General features: G+C 46.6%; 7 protein-coding genes across 7 annotated transcripts; 3 read left to right on the forward strand and 4 right to left on the reverse strand.

The window, feature by feature from the left end:
- Positions 1 to 1454: 1454 nt before the first annotated feature.
- On the forward strand, positions 1455 to 4012 carry L199_005441 (uncharacterized protein; the record flags this gene model as incomplete). Its single annotated transcript, XM_064891152.1, has 16 exons — positions 1455 to 1649; positions 1720 to 1750; positions 1806 to 1896; positions 1960 to 2074; positions 2131 to 2162; positions 2227 to 2408; positions 2459 to 2532; positions 2581 to 2666; positions 2733 to 2848; positions 2905 to 3033; positions 3089 to 3211; positions 3265 to 3371; positions 3427 to 3583; positions 3649 to 3720; positions 3776 to 3865; positions 3921 to 4012. The coding sequence occupies 16 exons, from the start codon at positions 1455 to 1457 to the stop codon at positions 4010 to 4012; spliced, it is 1692 nt and encodes a 563-aa protein (XP_064747224.1).
- Positions 4013 to 5553: 1541 nt separating this feature from the next.
- L199_005442 (uncharacterized protein) lies at positions 5554 to 7309 on the forward strand (the record flags this gene model as incomplete). Its single annotated transcript, XM_064891153.1, has 5 exons — positions 5554 to 5729; positions 5781 to 6015; positions 6069 to 6171; positions 6229 to 7011; positions 7068 to 7309. 5 exons carry the CDS (start codon positions 5554 to 5556, stop codon positions 7307 to 7309), a joined length of 1539 nt encoding a protein of 512 aa, XP_064747225.1.
- A 625-nt stretch (positions 7310 to 7934) lies between these two features.
- On the forward strand, positions 7935 to 9509 carry L199_005443 (uncharacterized protein; the record flags this gene model as incomplete). The annotated part of the gene is made up of 4 exons (XM_064891154.1): positions 7935 to 8196; positions 8241 to 9187; positions 9245 to 9335; positions 9403 to 9509. 4 exons carry the CDS (start codon positions 7935 to 7937, stop codon positions 9507 to 9509), a joined length of 1407 nt encoding a protein of 468 aa, XP_064747226.1.
- A 90-nt stretch (positions 9510 to 9599) lies between these two features.
- On the reverse strand, positions 9600 to 11092 carry L199_005444 (uncharacterized protein; the record flags this gene model as incomplete). Its single annotated transcript, XM_064891155.1, has 7 exons — positions 9600 to 9803; positions 9862 to 9935; positions 9992 to 10310; positions 10377 to 10428; positions 10491 to 10541; positions 10618 to 10889; positions 10961 to 11092. 7 exons carry the CDS (start codon positions 11090 to 11092, stop codon positions 9600 to 9602), a joined length of 1104 nt encoding a protein of 367 aa, XP_064747227.1.
- Positions 11093 to 11779: 687 nt separating this feature from the next.
- On the reverse strand, positions 11780 to 14225 carry L199_005445 (uncharacterized protein; the record flags this gene model as incomplete). Its single annotated transcript, XM_064891156.1, has 2 exons — positions 11780 to 12979; positions 13047 to 14225. 2 exons carry the CDS (start codon positions 14223 to 14225, stop codon positions 11780 to 11782), a joined length of 2379 nt encoding a protein of 792 aa, XP_064747228.1.
- A 901-nt stretch (positions 14226 to 15126) lies between these two features.
- Positions 15127 to 17881, reverse strand: L199_005446 (uncharacterized protein; the record flags this gene model as incomplete). Its single annotated transcript, XM_064891157.1, has 16 exons — positions 15127 to 15275; positions 15368 to 15488; positions 15543 to 15557; positions 15615 to 15888; positions 15940 to 15948; positions 16023 to 16034; positions 16093 to 16128; positions 16180 to 16228; positions 16278 to 16508; positions 16563 to 16599; positions 16662 to 16744; positions 16813 to 17022; positions 17087 to 17130; positions 17195 to 17355; positions 17417 to 17443; positions 17522 to 17881. The coding sequence occupies 16 exons, from the start codon at positions 17879 to 17881 to the stop codon at positions 15127 to 15129; spliced, it is 1818 nt and encodes a 605-aa protein (XP_064747229.1).
- A 311-nt stretch (positions 17882 to 18192) lies between these two features.
- Positions 18193 to 21147, reverse strand: L199_005447 (uncharacterized protein; the record flags this gene model as incomplete). Its single annotated transcript, XM_064891158.1, has 19 exons — positions 18193 to 18684; positions 18741 to 18907; positions 18957 to 18972; positions 19034 to 19157; positions 19211 to 19288; positions 19344 to 19417; positions 19473 to 19530; positions 19594 to 19815; positions 19873 to 19919; positions 19980 to 20043; positions 20102 to 20178; positions 20231 to 20314; positions 20376 to 20441; positions 20500 to 20559; positions 20617 to 20683; positions 20744 to 20751; positions 20812 to 20843; positions 20910 to 20930; positions 20997 to 21147. 19 exons carry the CDS (start codon positions 21145 to 21147, stop codon positions 18193 to 18195), a joined length of 1908 nt encoding a protein of 635 aa, XP_064747230.1.
- Positions 21148 to 21305: the final 158 nt, after the last annotated feature.

A 21305-nucleotide genomic window follows, 5' to 3' on the forward strand; every position in this document is an offset into this window, starting at 1 on the left:
AGAGCTTCTTGGGCGCTCAGCTTGAACCTGGTGAATGGATGTATTGTCATCGCCAAAAGGATACTGTATGAAGATTGTAAGAACATGGACTATGGAAGTAGTAGTGGAAATGTATCGGCAAAGGGCAATAATTGTGAGCAAGTTGAATGTTTTCACATCTGCCCACCTCTCACCAAAACCCTTAATACATCTATAGCAGCACCTATAGTCCCCATAGGCACTCACCCATCGATATTCAGCCTATTTCAAGTGGGAATGGCTAAACTTGACGGTTTCCCGCCCTTGAAATATCACATAGAATGACTGGACCCCCCTCTCAGTTCGTGATCTCTCTTCCGGTTAAACTGACATCTTCCCCCTGATATCGCTATGCCAACGTTTTGAAATCACCGGTCTTAATCTGGAAGCACATTCGTCAAATAGGCGATTGTGCGGCTAGGTCAGGCTTAAAGGGAGATCATCTAGAGGTTCAGAAGAGGGTGCTCAAAGTCAGGAGAGCACAGCTCGAGAGTTAACGTTCTTTCCTCTTCATGACAACGTCTTGCACCTTCTAAAATAGCGTATACCCTATGTTAACTGATGCATACTGTTTGACAAGCAATGTGCAACAATCAGGACAAGAAACGCCTTCTTATAAGCTCCACAACATCGTTAATTGCATCCGCTGCATCCCCCTTACCCCTCTTGAACATCTTGTTCGTCTCTACTTGCCCAATCAGCTCCAGGTCTTTTGTGATCTGCTTCAGTGACCCACTATTGATCCGCAGGTAAGCTGTATAGTATGTCTGGAATCGCTTGGCACGGGAGGTACAACTCTTTTCTTGCAGGAAAAGCGCCTGCCGCATCACCATCTGTGTTTCCCGCCTGCTTTTGCTGAGTGGCAACCCATCCATGTTGGGCTACGGGTACCATGAGGTTCACAGTATACTATCATGCGGTGGTTTGTTTCGCTTAGATAACAGTCTGCCAGGACATCGTTAGCAATGCTGCGACGGTTATCAAGCGCCTCGATCACCTTACGCCTCATTGGTTAGACTTATCTGTTGCATCATCGCTTGCTGGAGAGAAACCATCGTTGAAAATCACCGATTCTATTTTTAGTCATTGCCCAGAACTGATCCGCTTCTCACGCGCGGTATTCTCCCCAATCCCACTACGTCACACCTACTTTAGCCCTCTTATCTCAGCTCGCTTGTTTCCCCTCAGGTGCTCAACGTTATGTTATCGCATGACGATATCAAAACCTTGTCTATTCTTAGCAGTGTCCCACATGACCATGGCACTTCGCCATGTGTTAGGTGCGAAAAATTGGGTATGGTCATGCACATTCCGTTTCTTTCTCTCTTCCCAGCGTGTATTCAATGATCGCACGATTCATCAGAACCACATCCTCATAAAAGCAGATCGTGGTCTAAAGATATTACTCATCACACAGCAACACAAACGCCAACGACATGTCGTCGAAGATTGCAGCAGATCAAGAAAAGAATTTGGGTGGTCCTACTCAGGCTTCCGTTTATCCCGCTGGGAACGGTTATCCTCAAGACAATAGATCACCAGACTACGATCACGGTTATGTAGACCATGATACAGGCGTTGGAAAGAGCGAGAACTCTCTTCATCGAGGTTTGAAGCCTCGTCATGTATCGGTGAGTGCAGTTGATCGTGTGATCAGGGAAACGGAACGGCGAGACGCTGATGAATCATACTTTGATGCAGCTCATCGCCATCGGAGGTGTTATCGGAACAGGCAAGTTACAAAATGAACATAGCAAAATAGCTGGTCTAACGTTGGGCAAACACAGGTCTGTTTATCGGAAGTGGAACTGCCTTAGCCAACGGTGGACCTCTGGGTTTATGGCTTGGGTTCTCGTTTGTTGGAATATTGGTTTACTTGTGAGTCGAGACGTCCTTCATTTCACTTCCCTCCTGGACGCTGACACACGCCCACTTCTGTAGTATGATGCTCGGTCTCGGTGAAATGTCTGCATATTTACCTATCACCGGTGGTCAATTGACGTATGCTGGACGATTCTTCGATCCTGCTCTCGGTTTCGCTATGACTTGGAGTACTGTGAGTGTGTGTGATAGGGTAAATCGAAGGCGTAGCTTATCATCCACTGGGCGTAGACGATTCACTGGGCATTAACTTGTGCATCTGAGTGAGTCCAACAACATTTAACGTCTGATATGAGCAGAAGCGGTACTCAGGTGTTCGTTTCATAGGCTATCCGCTGTTGCTGTTCTAGTGAACTACTGGCTTGAACCCAGCAGAGTCAACAACGCGGTATGGATTACCATCGGTTACGTTATCATCGTTCTTCTCAATTTGACTACCTCGGGGGTATACGGGGAGACAGAGTTCATCTTTAGTTCGATTAAGGTCCTCACCATCATCGGCTTAATCAGTGAGTTGCTGTATTCAACAGCTTGCACGCTGAAAGTCCTTGCGATGCAGTTCTCGGTATTGCTATCGATTGTGGAGCCGGCCCTACTGGACACTATCTTGGATTTCACTATTGGAAGGATCCGGTGAGTCTTTTCATGTCAAGGTACACTGAAGCTTATAAACTTTCACAGGGCGCATTGGCTCAATATGAGGGAATCGGTGGAGCGAAAGGAAGATTCCTTGGTTTCTGGGCTGTCATGACACAAGCTGCTTTCTCGTAAGTAAAGGTCATGGTGTTGTGTCCATGGGATACTGCTGAAGTATCCCAATAAACCACCCGCAGCTATGGTGGAGTCGAGTTTTTCGGTATCACCGCTGCTGAGAGTGCCAATCCTCGATTTTCCATTCCTCGAGCGATGAAGCAGATTTATTTCAGGATTGGTGTCTTCTATATCCTGGGTCAGTAAGCTATTCCATCCCCTGGAGGTCTATCCGCTGATAATCCCACTATCTAGGTACATTCATACTTGGATTGATTGTACCATTCGATAATGATCGACTTGGTACTTCGAGTGACGCTGCGGCTTCCCCTTGGGTCATTGCTATCCAGCTGTCCGGCATCAAAGCGCTGCCGCATATCATCAGTGAGTATCCATGTAGTATCCAACGGATAATCGCTGAAGATGGTGGCAATCTCAGATGCCTGTCTGATCACGTCTGCTTGGTCTGCTGGTAATGCCGATCTATACATTTCGTCGAGAAGTCTCTACAACATGGCCCACAAGGGCCTTGTCCCGAGGATTTTCCTTAGAACCCACCGATGTGAGTCAATCACCGAGAAGGTCATGGTCTTCAGAACTGATGCGCACTGCAAGGGGGTACACCTTATGTCGCTGTTTTGACAATGGCTCTTATACCATTGTTGGCGTATATGACAGTTAGCACAGGAGCTGCCAAGGTATTTGGCTGGTTTGTCAATCTGGTGAGTAACCACCGCCTTACTCCAGGCGCTCCACATGCTGATACTATCGAAAAAGGTGGCTGTCATGGGGCTTGTCGAATGGATGGGCATCTGTCTAGCCTACATTGGTTTCCGACGAGCGATGAAAGCGCAAGGTTTTGACAGAAGTACTTTGCCATATAAGAACCCTCTTGCTCTCTTTGGAGCTTGGTTCGCGTTGTTTTCATTTGGAAGTGAGTACGGTATGCGTAGCTCCGTGACATCTTAGCGTACAGCTGACCGTTGTACTCATCTACAGTCATTATTCTTTTCTCCGCATGGACGGTGTTCAGAGATACGGATAATTTCGACCGGGCTACTTTCATCACCAGTGAGCTACTCTAATCCAATCGCAACGTTTGTCGCTAAAGTTCATTTTCCTACAGACTATCTGCCCGCCGTCTTCTTCCTAGCTTTATACTTTGGTTACAAGATCTATGGCAAGACGAAGATCATCCCTCCTACTGATGTAGACTGTATGTACTCTGATTATCCACAAGGGACCGCGAAGCTGATTCCTATCGCTTCCAGTGATCACCAACCTAGCCGAGATTGAAGCTACCATCGAAGAGCGTCCTCCGGCCAAAGGTTTCAAAGGAAGACTTCAAGCCATGTTCCTATGATCGGAGAAGTGATAACGAGTGTGAGACGTCGAGGGGAAAGGGAACAGAAAAGATCGTCGAACGGTTGCGGATCGTACTAGAAGATAATCTCGTCGGCAGGACCTTGTATCGACTAATATGAATGTTTATCGGTCTGGTCATGAAGCTACGGTGATTCTGAGAATAGTCGACAGGAATTTTGCATACAATCGAGAAACTTCACAATCTTGGTGTGAAACCGAACTTTGATACAATAAACAAACCAATCTAGTTTAAAACCCTCACTGACCTGCTTTGAAGCCTCACAAAGTGGTCATGAAACCTCACGATTGTCACATATTTCAGGTACCGGTAACTTCACGTCACACTTCGAGAACCTCACACGATATTCACCAGTATATCCACGCGTTTTGGCTTCATGTCACGTAGTCGTTGTTTAGCACTTTTTCCCATCGAGATCATTCCAACCCGAATTGACTAAATTGAGCCAACCTCTACCTCATCATCCGTTGATCGCGGTTCATGTCACTTGTATCATCACTTCTCCCATCGAGAGGGACCTTTCACCGAGCTTTAACGGTCCATTCATCAGTCCATTGGTGAGACTGACTTTTTGGCAATAACGAATAGTAAGTAGCTAATGGGCAAGACCGTGTCCGGCAGGCCTATAGAAGGCGCCAGGAACAGAGCTGAACACGAAATTAGAGAAAGTATGTGTAAGTTTTGACCGAAAAGTCCAATGCCCATAGTAGAACGAAGTTGAACGATATCAACAATGATCCTGTCCTCATATGATAACCTATCATATCATATTTCGAGGATTACAATCCATCTACCTGGTTATTAGGGTGCCTCACTGATGTTGCCCTCTTATGCAGAGCTTTCAGAAGGCTAGAACCTTGCTACAAGAATTGCTTCGTTATCTCTGTGACGATGCGAATGCTAAAAACATACATTTACCTCTGGTATTATGCTAAACATGTACCTGATATCCCTGATCCTGCTCCGAAATAGCATGGGGACAGCAGATCGTTGTACATATTTTCGTGCAATCACATGAACAGGTGTTCGCTTTCTCAAAGCCATTGCTTATTTTGAAAACGTCATCCCTTCCCGTGACAAATGATGCAGCAAGAGCTCATGATCCGGAGCGGCCCAGTATCTGCTTTCAGCGATTTCTTATGGGACGACGACAACACCGCATTAAGTACCGCGCCGCTCCGACGGTCCGGGGAAAAAGGCGTCGTCGTACCTTGGACCTTTCATTACGAGAAATGACCTAAGAATAAACCTTTCCTGGCATTCCTCACAGATCTCAACATGAATTTCCAGTCTTGGCATCCTAGTTGACCTGCTGACCCCACGGGCCGCTAAATTCAGATCGACATTTCGAAAGTCACATGATCGGATCGCCTCCGGACCGCTTGCTCTACCGTGTCATATTGATATTCGAACAAGGACAACAGGTATATAATGGACCTTGGCACAAGGGGTGCATTTGCCCTGTACTAGCCCTTCACACTAATCAGTCACAAGCACCTTATACGATATTCTCTTCAACAATGCATCCCGACGACAAAGATCTGGAGATCTCACATATCGAGAGTGGAGTCCACACCATCGATAAGAAGGGAGATGATGCTCTCGTCGCAGACACGGCAGCTGCCGAATATGTAGATTCTTCCATCATCATCACCGAGGAGGAGAATCTGCGACTCAGGAGAAAAATATACAGAAAGTGAGCGACGAAGTCTATGGTCAGCGATTCATCACTGACGAATTCCCACAGCCTCCTCCCTGTCATGTGTGTGGCCTATATCACTCAATCCCTTGACAAAGGTACCTTGGGATCCGCTTCCATCATGGGCTGGCAGAAGGACGTCGGAGCTGTAGGCCAAGATTACGCTCTCACCTCGACTCTGCTTTGGGTTGGTATCATCGTTGGCGAACCGCTTGTCAATCAGTTTGTCAGAAGGCTCCCCGTTGCTAAGGTGCTGGGTATATCCATCGTCATCTGGTCTGCTGTGAGTGACTGCGTTTTTTCAAACGATTGTCCACTGACTCCTTATTCCCACAGCTTGTCATGGGTTTGGCCTTTTCCCTAGACGTCAAGCCAGTTTTTGCTATCAGGTTCTTGCTTGGTTTCTTTGAATCCTCGTTTTCACCTTGTTTAGTTGCCAGTGAGTAGCTTGACACTAGCCTTCATCTTGTTGTCCTTTGCTAAACGACGGACTTAGTCACCGTTCAATGGTTCACCGCACACGAGCAAACCCTCATCACAACCGTCTGGCAAGCAATGTTCGCTGCTGCAGGATTCGCCAGCAACCTGATCGCCTACGGTTTTTACCAGCTTGGCGGAGACAGCAACACCAAGACGAAAGGACTATACACTTGGCAGTGGATGACGGTCGTGATTGCACTCATCTCATTCATCGCAGCTGTCATTGTACTTGTCTTCCTCCCCGATACCCCTGTGCAAGCTAGATGGGCGACGAAGGAAGAGAAAGTCAAGTACGTCGAGCGTGTACGAGCGAACGATCAAGGTATACAGCAGAAGGTATGGCGAACCGATCAAGCGTGGGAGGTCCTACGTGACCCATTACCATGGTTACTGTTTGGAATGATGTTCATCCAGTCAACCGTCGTCGGTGGTTTGAACACATTCAACAATCTGCTCATCAAAAACGCTTTCGGCTTCACGACTTCGCAATCTCTACTCCTCGCTTTGCCGCTTGCCGTTTTCCAGGTCATCTTGTACTTCTTGATTGGTTGGCTCGGCACCAAGACCAGACAAACGGTATACTGCATGGTCGGCTACGTCATGGTAAACATCGCGGGATCCATCGTCCTCATCACCGTCGCTCCATCTAGCAAGACCAAAGTAGGACTCCTCATCACTTTCTACCTGATGCAATGCTGTCAGGCCACCAACCCGTCCATGTATGCCATGTTGTCGAGAAATGTTGCCGGTCAGACCAAGAAGTCTGTGGTCTACGCCATATTTTTCGTCGGATGGGCAGGTAAGTACACCTTTTGATCTGTTTTGATCGAGGCTGATTTTTTTTCTTTCAAACAGGCGGAAATGCCCTGGGTCCTCAACTCTTCCAAGCCAAATGGGCGTCAAGGTACATCAACTCGCTCTACATCCACATCGGTCTCTATTGCGCTTTCATCATCGATGTGCTTGTCATGCGATGGATCTGCGTCTCTAGGAACAAGAAGAGGGACGCATTGATGCAAGGACAGGTCAACGCGCATGCTCACGCTTTCGAGGACAAGACTGATATGCAGAATGTTGAGTTTAGGTATTCTTACTAGTCTGTAATTCGGGGGAAGTGCATGAGGCAACGTGGGTGTCTGGTCCAGTGGATGGGCGGCTCGAGGGACAATTATCGGAACCGGTGTGTTTCATTTTGTACAATTAGGGAGGGGGGCTTTTCGAATCTTGGAGGAAATATCTTATTTAGCCAAAAACCGTATTTGTCATATCTCAATCAGCCAATTCTTAGAAGAATGTATCTTATCGAGCCAATTTCAACGGATGTTTGTCTGATTCAGCCAATTTTGGTGCAGGAAACACTGTCGGTGATTGCTACCGGCGCGACTCGGGAGTTTGCTGCTATCAAATCCTGTCAAAATGGAATCCGTACATTCACTTCTATCCATTTTGCATCACCTTCTAGACCTCATGGAGCGAGTCCAAGCATACCATTGACAAGCTACAGTATAGACCTTGCGGTATGTATGCTTGCAATCTGTAGAAGCGCTCTCATGCATGTGACATCTGTGCATATGTGTTCTGCACAATCTATTACATAATACAGTGAACTTCGCTCACGCCCGTTTCTACGATTGTATCGTATCCACGTCCGTCGACCTCGTGATGACTTAAGGACAGTCGCGTCGACCAACTGAACATAAATCCCGCACTCTTCTAAGCACCATGGGCACCGACGACAAGTCCAGAGTCGCTTACATATGGTCACAGGAGCTTCAAGATGTATCCGATGAATTGCCTTCAAACAGCGGTCGATCGAGCATGGTCCACGGGTTGATAAAAGCTTTGGACCTCCTCGACGATGATGCCGACGACAACCGACGCGCAAACGGTGATGACAACTTTAACAAAGCAACTGTCTTCGCTCCTGATGAAGACCTGGGATCGGAACAATGCTTGTTGAAATACCATGACCAGTCATACATAGGTGAGTATCTCACGAAGTACTGATCGTCCGCTGATCCCTTCTAGACGCTCTCATGCAGTACCGAGCGACCTCACCTCCTGCCTACGACCCTACTGCTCCTCGAGATACACCCTCAGCCTCCTCTCAACCTCCACCGGCTAAAAGAGCAAGAACGAAGGGACCGAACCTGCAAGAATATCGGGATATGGATGTATACAATTTATCGCATGATAATCCACCTTTCCCAAAATTACCTAGATATATAACCTTGGTCGCCGCGGCAACTTCTACGGCGTGTAGGCTATTGGTCCAAGACGAAGCTGATTTTGTGATTTGCTGGGATGGCGGAAGACACCATGCGAAGAAGAGCGAGGCGGGAGGTTTCTGCTATGTTAACGATTTGGTTCTGGGTCTGTTGCTCTTGTCGAGAGAAGGGAAAGTACCTATACCTTCTGATCAGCGGAACAAGAACGGTAGGACGAAGACTAGATCACCTAGGATATTATATCTGGATTTGGATTTGCATTATTCGGATGGAGTATCGTCAGCTTTTCATTCTACGAAAGAATACCCTGATCCCATGCCTACCAAGAACCCACTCAAACCACCTTCGGTGATGACTTTCTCAATTCACCACTCTGCGACAGGTTTCTATCCGCCTGCAACACCTTGGGCGGAACTCACCAATCCATGGCTACCTACCCCTTTCTCTCTATCTGTACCGCTCGGAGCATACCCCTCTTCGAAAACGTACAAAACGGTGTGGGATGGATGCGTAGAACCGATAGTGAAAGAGTGGGATCCAGATTATATCGTCTTGCAATTGGGATCAGACGGCCTGCCGGGTGATAGAGTTGGTCAATTCGGTAATTGGTCGGTGGAAGAAGAAGGTGGAATGAGATGGTGTATCGAGAAAGTGAAAAAATGGGGCAAGAAAACTTGTGTGACAGGTGGTGGGGGTTATAATCATCCCAATACAGCCAGAGCGTGGGCTGTCGTCACTGCTTCGTTGGTAAGTTAGATAATACACATCCTTATATCGTTTTCGGTTGACCTAAATATCATACAGCTCGACCGTACGATCAATGGTGAAACGCCTATACCTCATCATGAGCATTTCGAAGAATACGCTCACTCATTCACCATGGAAGTTCCTCAAGGTAAGCTGCTCTTTTATCATCTTTCAAGGGCTTATTTAGACGTATACTAAGTCGTTTGAACTTTCAGGACATATGGAAGATCAGAACAAGCGGAGATACCTGGATCAGGCATGTGAGGATTTCGGTTACATATCAACTAGAATAAAAGATATCGTAGCTTCGAGTCTACGTTAGATGCATTTTTAGAATAATCAAGGGCATAATGTTCCCTAACTCGACGCCTTCTTCTTTTCCATCTCACATAAATGAGATTATCGCCTTTCATCATGCCCACTTCTTAGCTTGCTCATCACACCAGTTCCATACCTCCTCGATCTTCTTGTCATCTTGCAAATCGGGTCTGGCGATACCGACTTTCCTGTATGGTACGAGGTATTCTCCGCTGATCCACCTCGCATCGTATTCCGGGATGGTAGCTGCCCATACTTGGTTGACGGCGCCAATAGCAGGAGTGCGAGTAATGACGGGCTATCGAACCACATAAGATGAAAATTATGCTTCATGATGAAGCACAGACATTACTCACGGCAAGCCAAGGTGCATACTTGATGATATGAGGTGTCAGAGATAGATTGCGAAACAAATTCGTGGCGACCATACCTATATCAGATCGCCATCAGCTTGACCACGAGTCACACCGGTAGAAGAACACTTACCTGGATGAACAGCCACACTAATCAATCTACCTTGCCTACCATAGGTATTATGAAGGAATTTCGCCAAAGCTATATCACCCCATTTGGATTGACCATACTCTACCCATCTCATCTTCTCGTTTTTACCTTGTCTAGGCTGCTGACCATCTTTGATGATTGGATCGGAAGCATCGCGAACGACCGATTTGAAATCCACACCTCCCTTTGGTGCTCCGCCGTGTCCCGCTGAAGACGTTAGGATGACTCGGCTGGGGTGGGCAGGAGGGGAAGACAGAAGTAATGGTAAGAGTAGATTGATGAGTCGGTGGTGGCCTAGGACCTGATTGGATAGACACGTCAGGAAGGGATGACTCGATGAATATCAGTAGTAACGAAGCGTGCTCACGTTGGTACCGAATTGTAAAGTGTATCCTTGTTTGGTGTATAAACCCTCAGGACTGTGCAAAACATCTTCGATTAGTCATCTGATGACCCCTCAAGATGGTAGATCGACACCCACGAAGCCATCACACCAGCATTGGCGAATAGCACGTCCAATTTATCCTCTTTCCTATTAATCAAACAAACACAGGTTAGTGGAAAATTCTCTTCTTCATATAGCCGTTCATCCAGTGCTCTTCACCCACTTTAAGAGTTCCTGGGCACACTCTTCAACACTTTGCAGATCCGATAAATCCAATTTGATAAACTTCACTGTCCCATTTTTTCTTTGACCAGATTGGTCTTTGGGGTAAGTAAATCCAGTTAATGAATTTATGCCTCCTTTCTTGATATTTTCGATCGCTTCCTTCGCTAATTCCTCGTTCCTACATGCTATATACACTTTCGCACCTGCATTGTAAAATGACAGAGCCGTGGCATAGCCTGTCCCACTGTTTCCTCCTGTTACTAACACCACCTAAACACAATGGAAACCCAAATCAGCCTTGATTTGCTCACAAGAGAGAATTAGGGATTGAAAAGGCTCACTTTACCACTTTGATCCGGTATATCGTCTATGGACCACTTGGGTCGGACCCAGAAGAACACTGGGAATCCCGAATGAACGATCAAGTCGAGTTGGAACCATATCCAAGTGAAGATGGTCGAGAGGAATCCCATTGTTTTCGGTTGTCGGTGGTGCGTTATGATCAAGTGAGTCGGAAGAAGAGACAAATTCCTTGTGCGACTTTCTTTCCTATCTTCTCGGTCCGTTTGCAAGTATTTGCTTGATAGATGGATTATCGATGTGAACGAGTATCACCTACTTGATACATCCCAATGAATGATTGAAATCCAGGTGATTCCTTCTTATTTCCAGGTTCGATTCCATCACAAACGTCATAGGCGGTTTGCAATTCCGACGGGACTGATTAGAACCCTGATTCACGCGTTTGACTTTTCAGCGCAGCTAACCAGCCAGTAGACATGATCATATTCATATTCATATTCATATTCATATTCATATCCATATTCATATTCATTTCTTCGTGTCAGATATATATCCCTTCGTCAGGAAACATGTACGTGGATATACGCAGCGCGATCATATATAACCCAAGAAAGTAAATCATCAAGCTCTGTATGATATTTAATGTAAAGTATATGTAAAACCATAAATCCTTGGTCGATTCTTTCTTACCAAGGAAACCAAATAACCATGATGATGTATCTTCTCTCTGTCCTCTTCTTCCTATAGTTGCCGCATCAAGCAGCAGTCCAGTCCAATCTGATCTAATGCAATCTAATTTCAATCGTTGCATTTCCTGTTCGTTAAATTTCCTTCTTTTGTCCAATCTATCATCCAAATCATTTGGTCCCTCCAAGAAGTTCCAACAATTTCTCAGCAGCACCTAACACTTCAGCATCTTTCTCTTCCTTCTTATCGTTCCCACGTTGTTTCCTGGCCAAAACGGCATTATCAGGTGTGATGGCTACTCCCTCGCTCATAGTCGATGAGAATGAAAAACTTCTCGCGAAACCTGGCGTCTTCATCTCACTTCCTTCTTCCTCTTTATCGTTGGTGTCCTTACGTGCCAAGGGGGTCTCAAGGACAGCAGCACTTTGAGATCGGGAGAATGAATCCTTGTGTCTGAATGAAGTGGCAGGTCGATGACGACCACCATCGAGTCGAGCTCGTTTAGAGGCGGCTTGCGAGGTGAGAGGTAAAGAATGTTTGAGAGGGGTTTTACCGAGAGGAGTGCTTTGTCGATTCTCGGAAGGGATATTTGGGTTGATAGATCCAAGCACACCGCTGGAAGATCCTTTGATTGATCGAGGTTGAAGAGGACCGCCGTTGTTGCCAGGCTTGGACGACCAGTACTTGCCTTTGGTTCTTGGTACAGAGGCAAGGATGTCGAGGGAGGTAGCACGTCCCAAAGTGTTCGTAGGAGCGTTTAGCATCCTGTCTAGACCCATTGGTCCACCACTATTACCCAAAGGTTTTCGTTTAGGGGTCTCATCCTCCTCCTCATCTACCTCTTCACTCTCGTCATCGCCAGCGAGCTCGGACAGATCCATGGATGGAGGATCGCTAGGCATGAGAGCAAGTATCTCTCTTATCCTTTCTTGTCCTTCCCCTTGTATCATACCTTCTCCGGGAGTTCGTTGGTAAGATCGCTTCTTATTATCTCCGAATCCGCTCTCTCTCGCTTGGAGGATCTCGTCGAGAGATCTGCTATTGGCTCTCTTGGGAAGAGGGGTGATAGCGCCTTGAGTGGTGTACCTTCTACCGGAAGAAGAGGGAGTAGGAGTGGGTAAATGAGCTTCTAACTCAGGATGTTGAGCAAAGAACATGTCTCGAGTAAGATCACCAACGCTGATGGATCGTACCACAGCGGACTTCTCTTCGGGAGGAGGTTGAAGGCCGGATATACAAGAGAGAGGCACTGGTCGCCATTTTCCTGTGACGGGATCGAATGTGCCTCGGTTGGATCGGGATGGAGGGGGAGGTTCGACAGGAGCACCTTCGCGGAGGTATCGTTTCTCCTCTTGTCTTCGGTTTTGGAACTAACGGGGCGAGAGTGAGTCGATACGCGTCATTCGTGATCGCTACAATGAGCTCGAGCCAACTTACCCAAACTGTGATATGCTTCGTCTTGACACCCAACCAAGCTCCTAATCGCTGTCTCTCATACTTGCTAGGACTCTTCGAGATGCTCCAGAGTACCTCCAACGCTTCCAACTCTCTCTTGGTGAATCTCCTTCTGATCTTGTTCCCTTTGCCATCATCAGTGTCCTTTACCGGAGTTTGATTCGGTCCCTGCTCTCCTCCGGGCACCTCACCAAGAACATAATCCCAAGGATTCCAGCTAGGAGCACCTTGACGTCCACTCCTCTTGTTCTCTGATTCCGGTTCACCCTCCTCGGAAGGAACTGGATCTTTACGTGTATATGCGGTAGGGTATGCGCCAGGGAATGGGGCGGGAGGTTGGATTCCTGAAAGATCGATTGGAGTAGGAGACGCAGGAGTGGGTGAAGGAGAGAAGGACATGTGCGTACGACCTCTAGTCCCAGAGCGAGGGAGGGAAGACGATCGATGGGAATCGACAGATGGTGAGTACCTTGTACTAGCGGCTGACCTGTTAGAGATAGTGTAAGATCCAGTCTTGGGTAAAGAGTTCATAGGTAAGGTGGGGGTTGAGATGGATCCTCCCATAGTACGCGCTGGTAATGTTGAGACGGGTGTGCGCATCGGAGTGATGTTAGACGCGTTGGAGTACCCAACGTTGAAGGTGTTGTTGATGGGAGTATCAAGAGGGGTACCGTTAGGAGGATGAACCTTTTTTCTGCCCGAGGATGATAGAGCGATTGAGCCGGACGGACGAGGACAAGGAGTCTGATGTAAACGGGACTGAGGATGAGAACCGTTCTCGTTCTGATGATGCTTCTCCTCAAAGGCCAGAGCAGAGGAAAGAGGTTGACCGTTTTTCTGATGATGAGAAGACGCCCCGTTGGTCTGAGGAGTCATCATCATGTGAGATTGAGGAGCGGTGAATATCGGATGACCCATCATTGACCCGTTCGATTGAGAAGAGATGGATTGCAAAGGCTGGCGCATCCGGGGCTGAACGGGCGTGACGAGGTTGGGATCTTGTCTGGCGTGTAACGGTGGGATCGTTGATGGTGTTGGAGGTAATTGGGTGGTGGTCTTGGGAGTAGCGTGGATATCACGAATGGGAGGTAAGGTGAATTTCATGTTCTCTTTATCCTGTCCTTCCTCTGGAGAAGGGAGGGATGGAATGGGATACGACATGTTGGATGATTGATTCGTTGGAAGAATGAATGAACGAAGCAGATAGACTTGAAGATGAAGAGGCTGTGTGGAGTGGACAAGATACAATCAGAACTGTTCAGGACGCGTTGTCAGGAAAATGGGGAATGATCAATCAATCAATTCAGACTCACCACTGATCCTAGTTTATCATGAGGATTCAATCAATGTTTGTCAGGAAGAAAGGGATCAAGAAAGATGATTGGGTTGAAGGGGTGTATGGATGGATGGATGGATGGATATATGAACAGACGAGTACAAGAACGAAGAGGATGACGAAGTTGCAAATTATGAAATGGGATTGGGATTACCAGGTGAGAGTGAAAAAGAGTGAGAGTGTAGATGAGTGAACTTTAAAGATGAACATTAAATACGATCTGTGCATCACCAAATCATCAAATCATCATAATCCCATAATCCCATGATACCATACAGTACAGTATAAAAAGATCAAAACTACACGCGTCTGACACTCTATCACTTTGATTTTCCATGAAAACTACTGCCATCATACCCTAGAATCCCATCGGTTGGTCACACTCACACTCACAGCTCAGCTCCATGCTTTTTAAGGGTACACCTCACGTTCACAGCACAGTAACGTTAGCCTTTCAACTTTTCAACGTAAACACTCAACCCCCCTTCAATTCAGAATCATTACTAAATTGTAATGTACCAAGGGAGTCGTGTAGTCGTGTGTACCCTACAAATCTGAACTACGAATTTATCATATCAACCAACTCCCTACAGTTATATATCACACACGTCAATAAGGTCAACCTTGTTTCATCGTTTCATTTTCACGTATACATACATATATACTCATAAATCACACACATGGCTGACCATGCATCCGAGCATATATGCATAAGGGACAATAGCTCTATACTAACCTTTCCTCTTCCTCATCCTCAGACGCAGGTACAAAGCTATCACCTAGACCCACCACCTCCCATACCGCTTTACCGTCAACCTTATCAAACGTCACTTTGAAAGGTTCCTTGACCGTCAATTCACTTTGTCGGTGAAGACCTGTGCGAGGGAGATGCCCGATATTAGCGGGAATCGCTCTGAATCCTCTAAACAAGGCTCGAGCGCATCCGTTAGATAGACGATACACTCACCTTCGATCTGATCAACTCGATCACGGGTAGTATCCAAGTCTTCATCAAAGTTCTCCTCGGACACCACCTGCTGAGCTGCTCTCAGCAATAACAATGAATCCGGTCTGACGTGGTGATTGAGCTAAACATGATAGTCAGTATTAATCGGTTTGTGCGAGTTTTATACACCACTCACATCTATCGAGACGACCTGCGCATTCAAAAGAGTCAGCTAGGAAAATGATGAAGATGCATGAATTTAGCTCACGTGATAGTGATCAAGCTCATTCAAGAAATCGGTCCGCGTCATGATCCTCCTTGCAGCTTCGTATGTCACGTAGGGTAAGTGAATATCTGCACTCGATGGTTCAGCTGCAGGCGGTGTAACGTTGACACTGCTGTTCGAGGTTTCCCCTTCGGCAGATTCTTCCGCTAGTGGAAGGTCATTGTCGATAGGAGAGATGGCATCCGGCTCAACGACTGGGTAAGGAGAAAGAGGGGGTATCATCTTGGCGAGATGGCGCAGGAGTAACCATGAACAGCTGCACTGTCGTATCAGCACATAACTTACAGTGTCGATGAAGTAGACTTACCTTGCCCATCTGTGATCAACGCCGACAACCAAAAAAGGTCAGCTCCAGTCACGACAATAACGTCAAATAGCTGAGATACTCACTTCTGCTCGTCCCTGTATGAAGAATTGTATCAGCATATTCACGTGGACTTCATGTAAGTCAATAACTCACATCACATCGTCGTCGTGCTCAGGTATAAGTCCAATCCTACGTATTCCACGTCAGCTACGCCCATCTCCTACGCAGCGACCAGCTCACTTTGATAACAACCATTGTTTCTCCCCTTCGATCATCTGCTCCGCTTCCTCTACCTCACCCAAATCAGCTGATATTGCTCATAACATGTGTTAGCTCACCTAACATATCATCGGCTCTGGCTACTCTAGCTAGATAGCTTGTCCTTCCACCCACAAGCTCATAAACCCTTTTCAGCACATCATCCTCCTCCACATCTCTCTGTAGACCTCTATTCGTCAGAGCTTGAGCCCTCAGATGTCGAAGCGCTTTGAGTGATTCGGAGGCGGATAAGTCGTATACGCTGAGGATCCTCATCCGAGATGCATTCTTCTTCATCATGTCGAGACACCCTGACACAAGAGCATTAACTCTACCGATCACCCTTTCGTCTATGGTGGACTTACAGAAATCATCAGTAGAGAATATCATGGTCATGATCCCCTATCGAAAGCCTCTGCTGTCAGCTTAGTTGGTATCGCAGTAAAGGCTATCTGACAGCTCACCCCTTCTGCCCAAGCTTCCGCTCGCTGTTGTAGTTGATGCAGTAACCCATGTCCTTCATCGGTATTAGGGAACAGGTGTATATCTACGATTGAAGTCATACATATATATATCATCATCTGAAATCTCCCCAATAAGGAAGGATAAACTCACTGTTAAAAGCCAATACCAAAGGTCTCTTATTCTTTCTCGCATATCTCAAAGCTACCTTCTCCAATTTATTCAGTGCTCTCTCGACGTCTAAAGCCGGTCCACCGTTCCTTGGATCTGCCCTGGAGAATAAGGATCCTTGCCAATCTTCGTAGAAATCGAAATCTAGGGCTTTTCCTAGACGTAATCTGAAAACTTCAAGATCGGGATGAGCTAAAACAGACAAGATGATAATCAGTATAATCGTTCAAGATTATTTAGGAAGAGCAGGACTCACCTTCACAGAATGATACTCCATCTGCATTGATCTTTCGCATAGCACTGAATGATTTTTCCAAGTATAAGTCGAGAGATCGTAAAGATCCGCAAGATGCCTGCTGCTCACTCTAGGATCATCGTACCCTTTCCAGTCCCCTTGGAACCTATGACGAGATAATATCCACCTTTCTCTTCTCCACTTACTATCCTATCTATAAGGGACTGTTCTCGACGATGAATATGAGATGAGTTGGGAGCGTGCAGAGTGGAAAGTTCCAATGCGGGATCCTACACCCAATGTCATATCAGAGACGAGCATTGAAGTAGTCAGAGATTGGGGACCACTCACATATCCAGGTTCGAAAGCTCTCATGATCTATCCAATTTCCCGTCAGCTGAGAATCCAGAATACATATTTCGTGCAGACGGAGCAGAAAACGTGATCTTCACGTACCCTGTGTAACACATGAGCCTTGTACCATTCCAAATACCCTACACCAGCAGCAAACACCATACCCAACCCTACGACAGTAGTCAACGCAGCCTGAAATGAAGCGCTCGAAGCCCATTGTTCCCAAAATCCCTTCTTATCTGAGTTACGTCTGGGCGGCGTATCAGTGAGAGTGTCGGACGGTCCAACAGGAGGTTGAGGGACGGGTGGATTAGGCCATTGGGGAATATCTAGTCTCACCGATGTGCTGACAAGCGTTCGGATGGGTGGGAACGGGTATTTCGGTTGGAGGAGAAAGGAATGATTGGTAGGTGGTGTCAGACAGATGGGGTTGAGCCTTGACATCGGACGACGTCGGATCATGTTGGCTGCGCTCTGGCGTATCATCATGGTGCTTTGGAAGGACGGGCTGCCCAGTCCAGCGTGTCGTTCGAATCCAGTGGGAAAACGAGACGAGCATACAGCTGGGAAGTAGAGAGAAGTCTACGCCAAGATGCGAAGATGCGAAAGGGGGAGTGGACCTGGACAGCGGAGACCCCGCATTGCTATGTTGACAAAAACAACCAATTCAAATCGATAGGATGCAAGATATCATGCATGGGATGCAAATGGTAGAAATGATACAACAAACAAAAACGATATGCGATACAACTATCTAACCCACATTATACGCCTCAGCTCTTCTTTAGCCAATCCAACATCGTCCCTTTTTTGTCTTTCCCTTTCTGCGCTGCATTGTTACCAGTACCCTTCTTCTCCAACTTGGGCTTCTTCACAGGCGATCTCCTACCGGCCTCGTTGATAGCTTCTTTGTTCAAACACCAATCTATATGCTCGTTCAACCCTATATTAGAAGTACCGGGTCCCAGAGCTTTATTGCATATCGGACAAACTGGTCCAAGTAAATGAGCTGATTTATCCGATTCAGATGATTTTCGTTTACCCAAAATCGATGTCGGAGGTGGTGCACCTATGTCGCTCGGTATGGGAGAATCGACGACATCATCGCTGTCTTCGGCCGTCATGTCGAAAACCTCAGCTTCGTCTTCCCTCTCCATCCTCGCGAGCTCATTATCGTCATCCACGTCGATGAGTATGGGTGTTGTGGGACGGGATCGTCCAGCTTCAGTCGAGTTTGCACGTTTCTTACCGGGAGATGTGAAGAACTGTATCTGGTATGTCAGCTAAGGGTACACTGGCAAGTATGTGCCGAATGACTCACCCCTTTGATCCCCTTATCAGCTACAGTCAGATCTTTCAGTGTGGATAAGCGTATTCCCAACAACCGAATTCGAACAGGTAATTCCCTTTTCATCAGTTCCAAAGCTATCGGCAATATATCTTTACTGGTCGATATGAATTTGCCAACTGATTTTGCTCGGGTTTTGTCTTTCAAAGCTTGTCAGCTTTCATCTGCCAAATTGATGAATGAACTCACTTTCATACGTATGGAGCTTCGCATCATCCATTTGTCAGCAAGATTGTCCATTTATGCCGTGTCCTAAATCAACTTACCTTGTACTTCACGGTGACAGTCTTGCCCGCATATTGCAGTCTCTCCAGATCTTTCTCAAGTTCTTCAGCGATACTCGTAAGCTCGTTGAGTATGTCCTCGTCGTCCGTCTTGTCGCGAAAAGTCCTAAGGAAGCGATGTCAGTCATATGCACTAGAAAGTGATCTGTAAACACTCACCTCTCTACTCCCACGCTCTTACGTTCTTCCCTTTTCCCCGGAGCGACATTATTATCGGCTATTCCAAGGTATGCCTTGCTACATCGGGGTATCAGTGTCGATCCGTCAGTCGCGTGAGATACGCTTGACTTACCATAACCCACGAAATCCAAACCAGTGATCCATGGCCAGCAACTCAGCTCGATGAGTGAAGATATCACCGCAAGTCTACAACTCGTTTATTAGCTGAATGAATTTGATACCGACTTCACAGCTAGCTTACCTCTACGCCTAGACCTTCTAAACACCTCTCCGTCACTCTACCAAACCCTGGTATTTTCCTGTAGACATACGAGCGTCAGCATAACCCTTTCACCTTCTTCATCAATATCGGTTCAGCCTACCTGACCGGTAAATCCCTCATGAACCTCGTTATAACCGTTCTCTCAAATTCCATCTCATACTGTCCATTAGGTTTATTCTTGTCCGAGCAAATTTTAGCTAACATCCTATTCGGTGCGATACCGGCTGACATTGTAAGTTGAGTTCTCGCTTCTACCTCGGCTCGCATCTGAGATACCACTTCTGCTGCGGTCATATTGTTGGCGTTCATATATGTTGTGATACTATGCGACCGGACATGTCAGCTAGTTGAACGACATGGAGAGACATAAAAGATATACTTGAGGTAACCTTCATCCAGACTCGCCATCATCAGATTCTCATCGTACTGTTGAGCGATGAAAATGTAAGCGTGGATCATTCGGGTTGAGATCGCTAGTGAACTCACCTGAAGGAGAACTTCCCGTACAGCTTTAGAAGCTGCGATATACAGATCGAAATGCATCTCGGTACTGATATCATCGCAGTGGTTAACAATCGTACCTTTTAAAACCTCGGGATATTACTCACAGGGTAATATGTGGACACAATTTCTTGGCTATAAACCCAGCCATACCAGATCTACAACCGTATTTTCTAGCTTCGTACTATTTCCCATATGTGAGCATCAATACGAGATACGGTGGATATGTAGCTTACCGAGGCTGTCGTTAGAACTCCTCGACCGACTCCGAACGCTGTTCCTCTCAATGAAGGATCCCGTTGAACCTCTACCGAAGCGTACTGTATAAACCATAATCAGCTTGCTGAATCTGAGATGCCCGACATTGATAGAATAGCTTACGAAAGCATCCATATCACAGTGAACGATCACTTGTGACAGATCTCTGGTAGCTTCCACTTCAACCAGCTGCATAGCAAGTCAGCTATATCATCCTTGAATCGATTACGGCCTGCAGTCGACTCACTATCCTTTCAGCTTCACTCTCCGATCTAGGTACATTAGCCATCTTCATGAGCTCGTCTCGCTAAGTGCTATTCGTCAGCTGATAGATCCCAGTAGCGGTCTTTTCAGCTAAGCCCACCTTCGCTTGGTACCACTCGATCTTCTCGGTCAGTTCTTTGTCTTTCCTGACTTGGTTAAGATAGTATCTGGAATTGGAATTCTATCAGTATGGAAATCTCTCTTCTATCCGCTTTACATGTACGCACTTTGATCCCTGCGATTATCAAGGCTATCAGTTCGAGTCCTGATATTAGGGAGGACTTCGATGACTCACCTTTGAAGCTTCAGCGATGATCCGGTTGATGTCTGTTTATTTCGCATCGACTGACACATCAGCTTAGTCAAGGGAAATTTGCGACCTATCGAGCTGACCTGTCTGATCTCTCATCAATCCTAATATGATTCCGCATATCAGCATGTATCCACATACTGGACTAGACTGAGTGAATACCTACTTACCAGCTTTACCTACACTCGGACCAGCTAGACTCCTCTCAAAACTCCTCTGTCTAGCTTCTGCAGCAGCTATCGCAGCTTTGTCTTCCTCTGACATCTCCACTTCGGCTCTGGCATTACCCTTGTCCCTGTCCTTGTCTGGAGGAGGAGGCATGGTATGTCATATACGAGTCATCAGACTGAATGGTATGGAACGTAAATATGGGTAAGAAGGGGTAAGATGCATAAAATTGTTATTGATTAGATCTGATCCATCTGACGCGTGGTTGATGTGATGGTGATGATCGGTTATTCGCGTATGACCGGAGTCAT

This window comes from Kwoniella botswanensis, chromosome 1 (assembly GCF_036426115.1).
Source record: "Kwoniella botswanensis chromosome 1, complete sequence".
Lineage (NCBI taxonomy): Eukaryota > Fungi > Basidiomycota > Tremellomycetes > Tremellales > Cryptococcaceae > Kwoniella > Kwoniella botswanensis.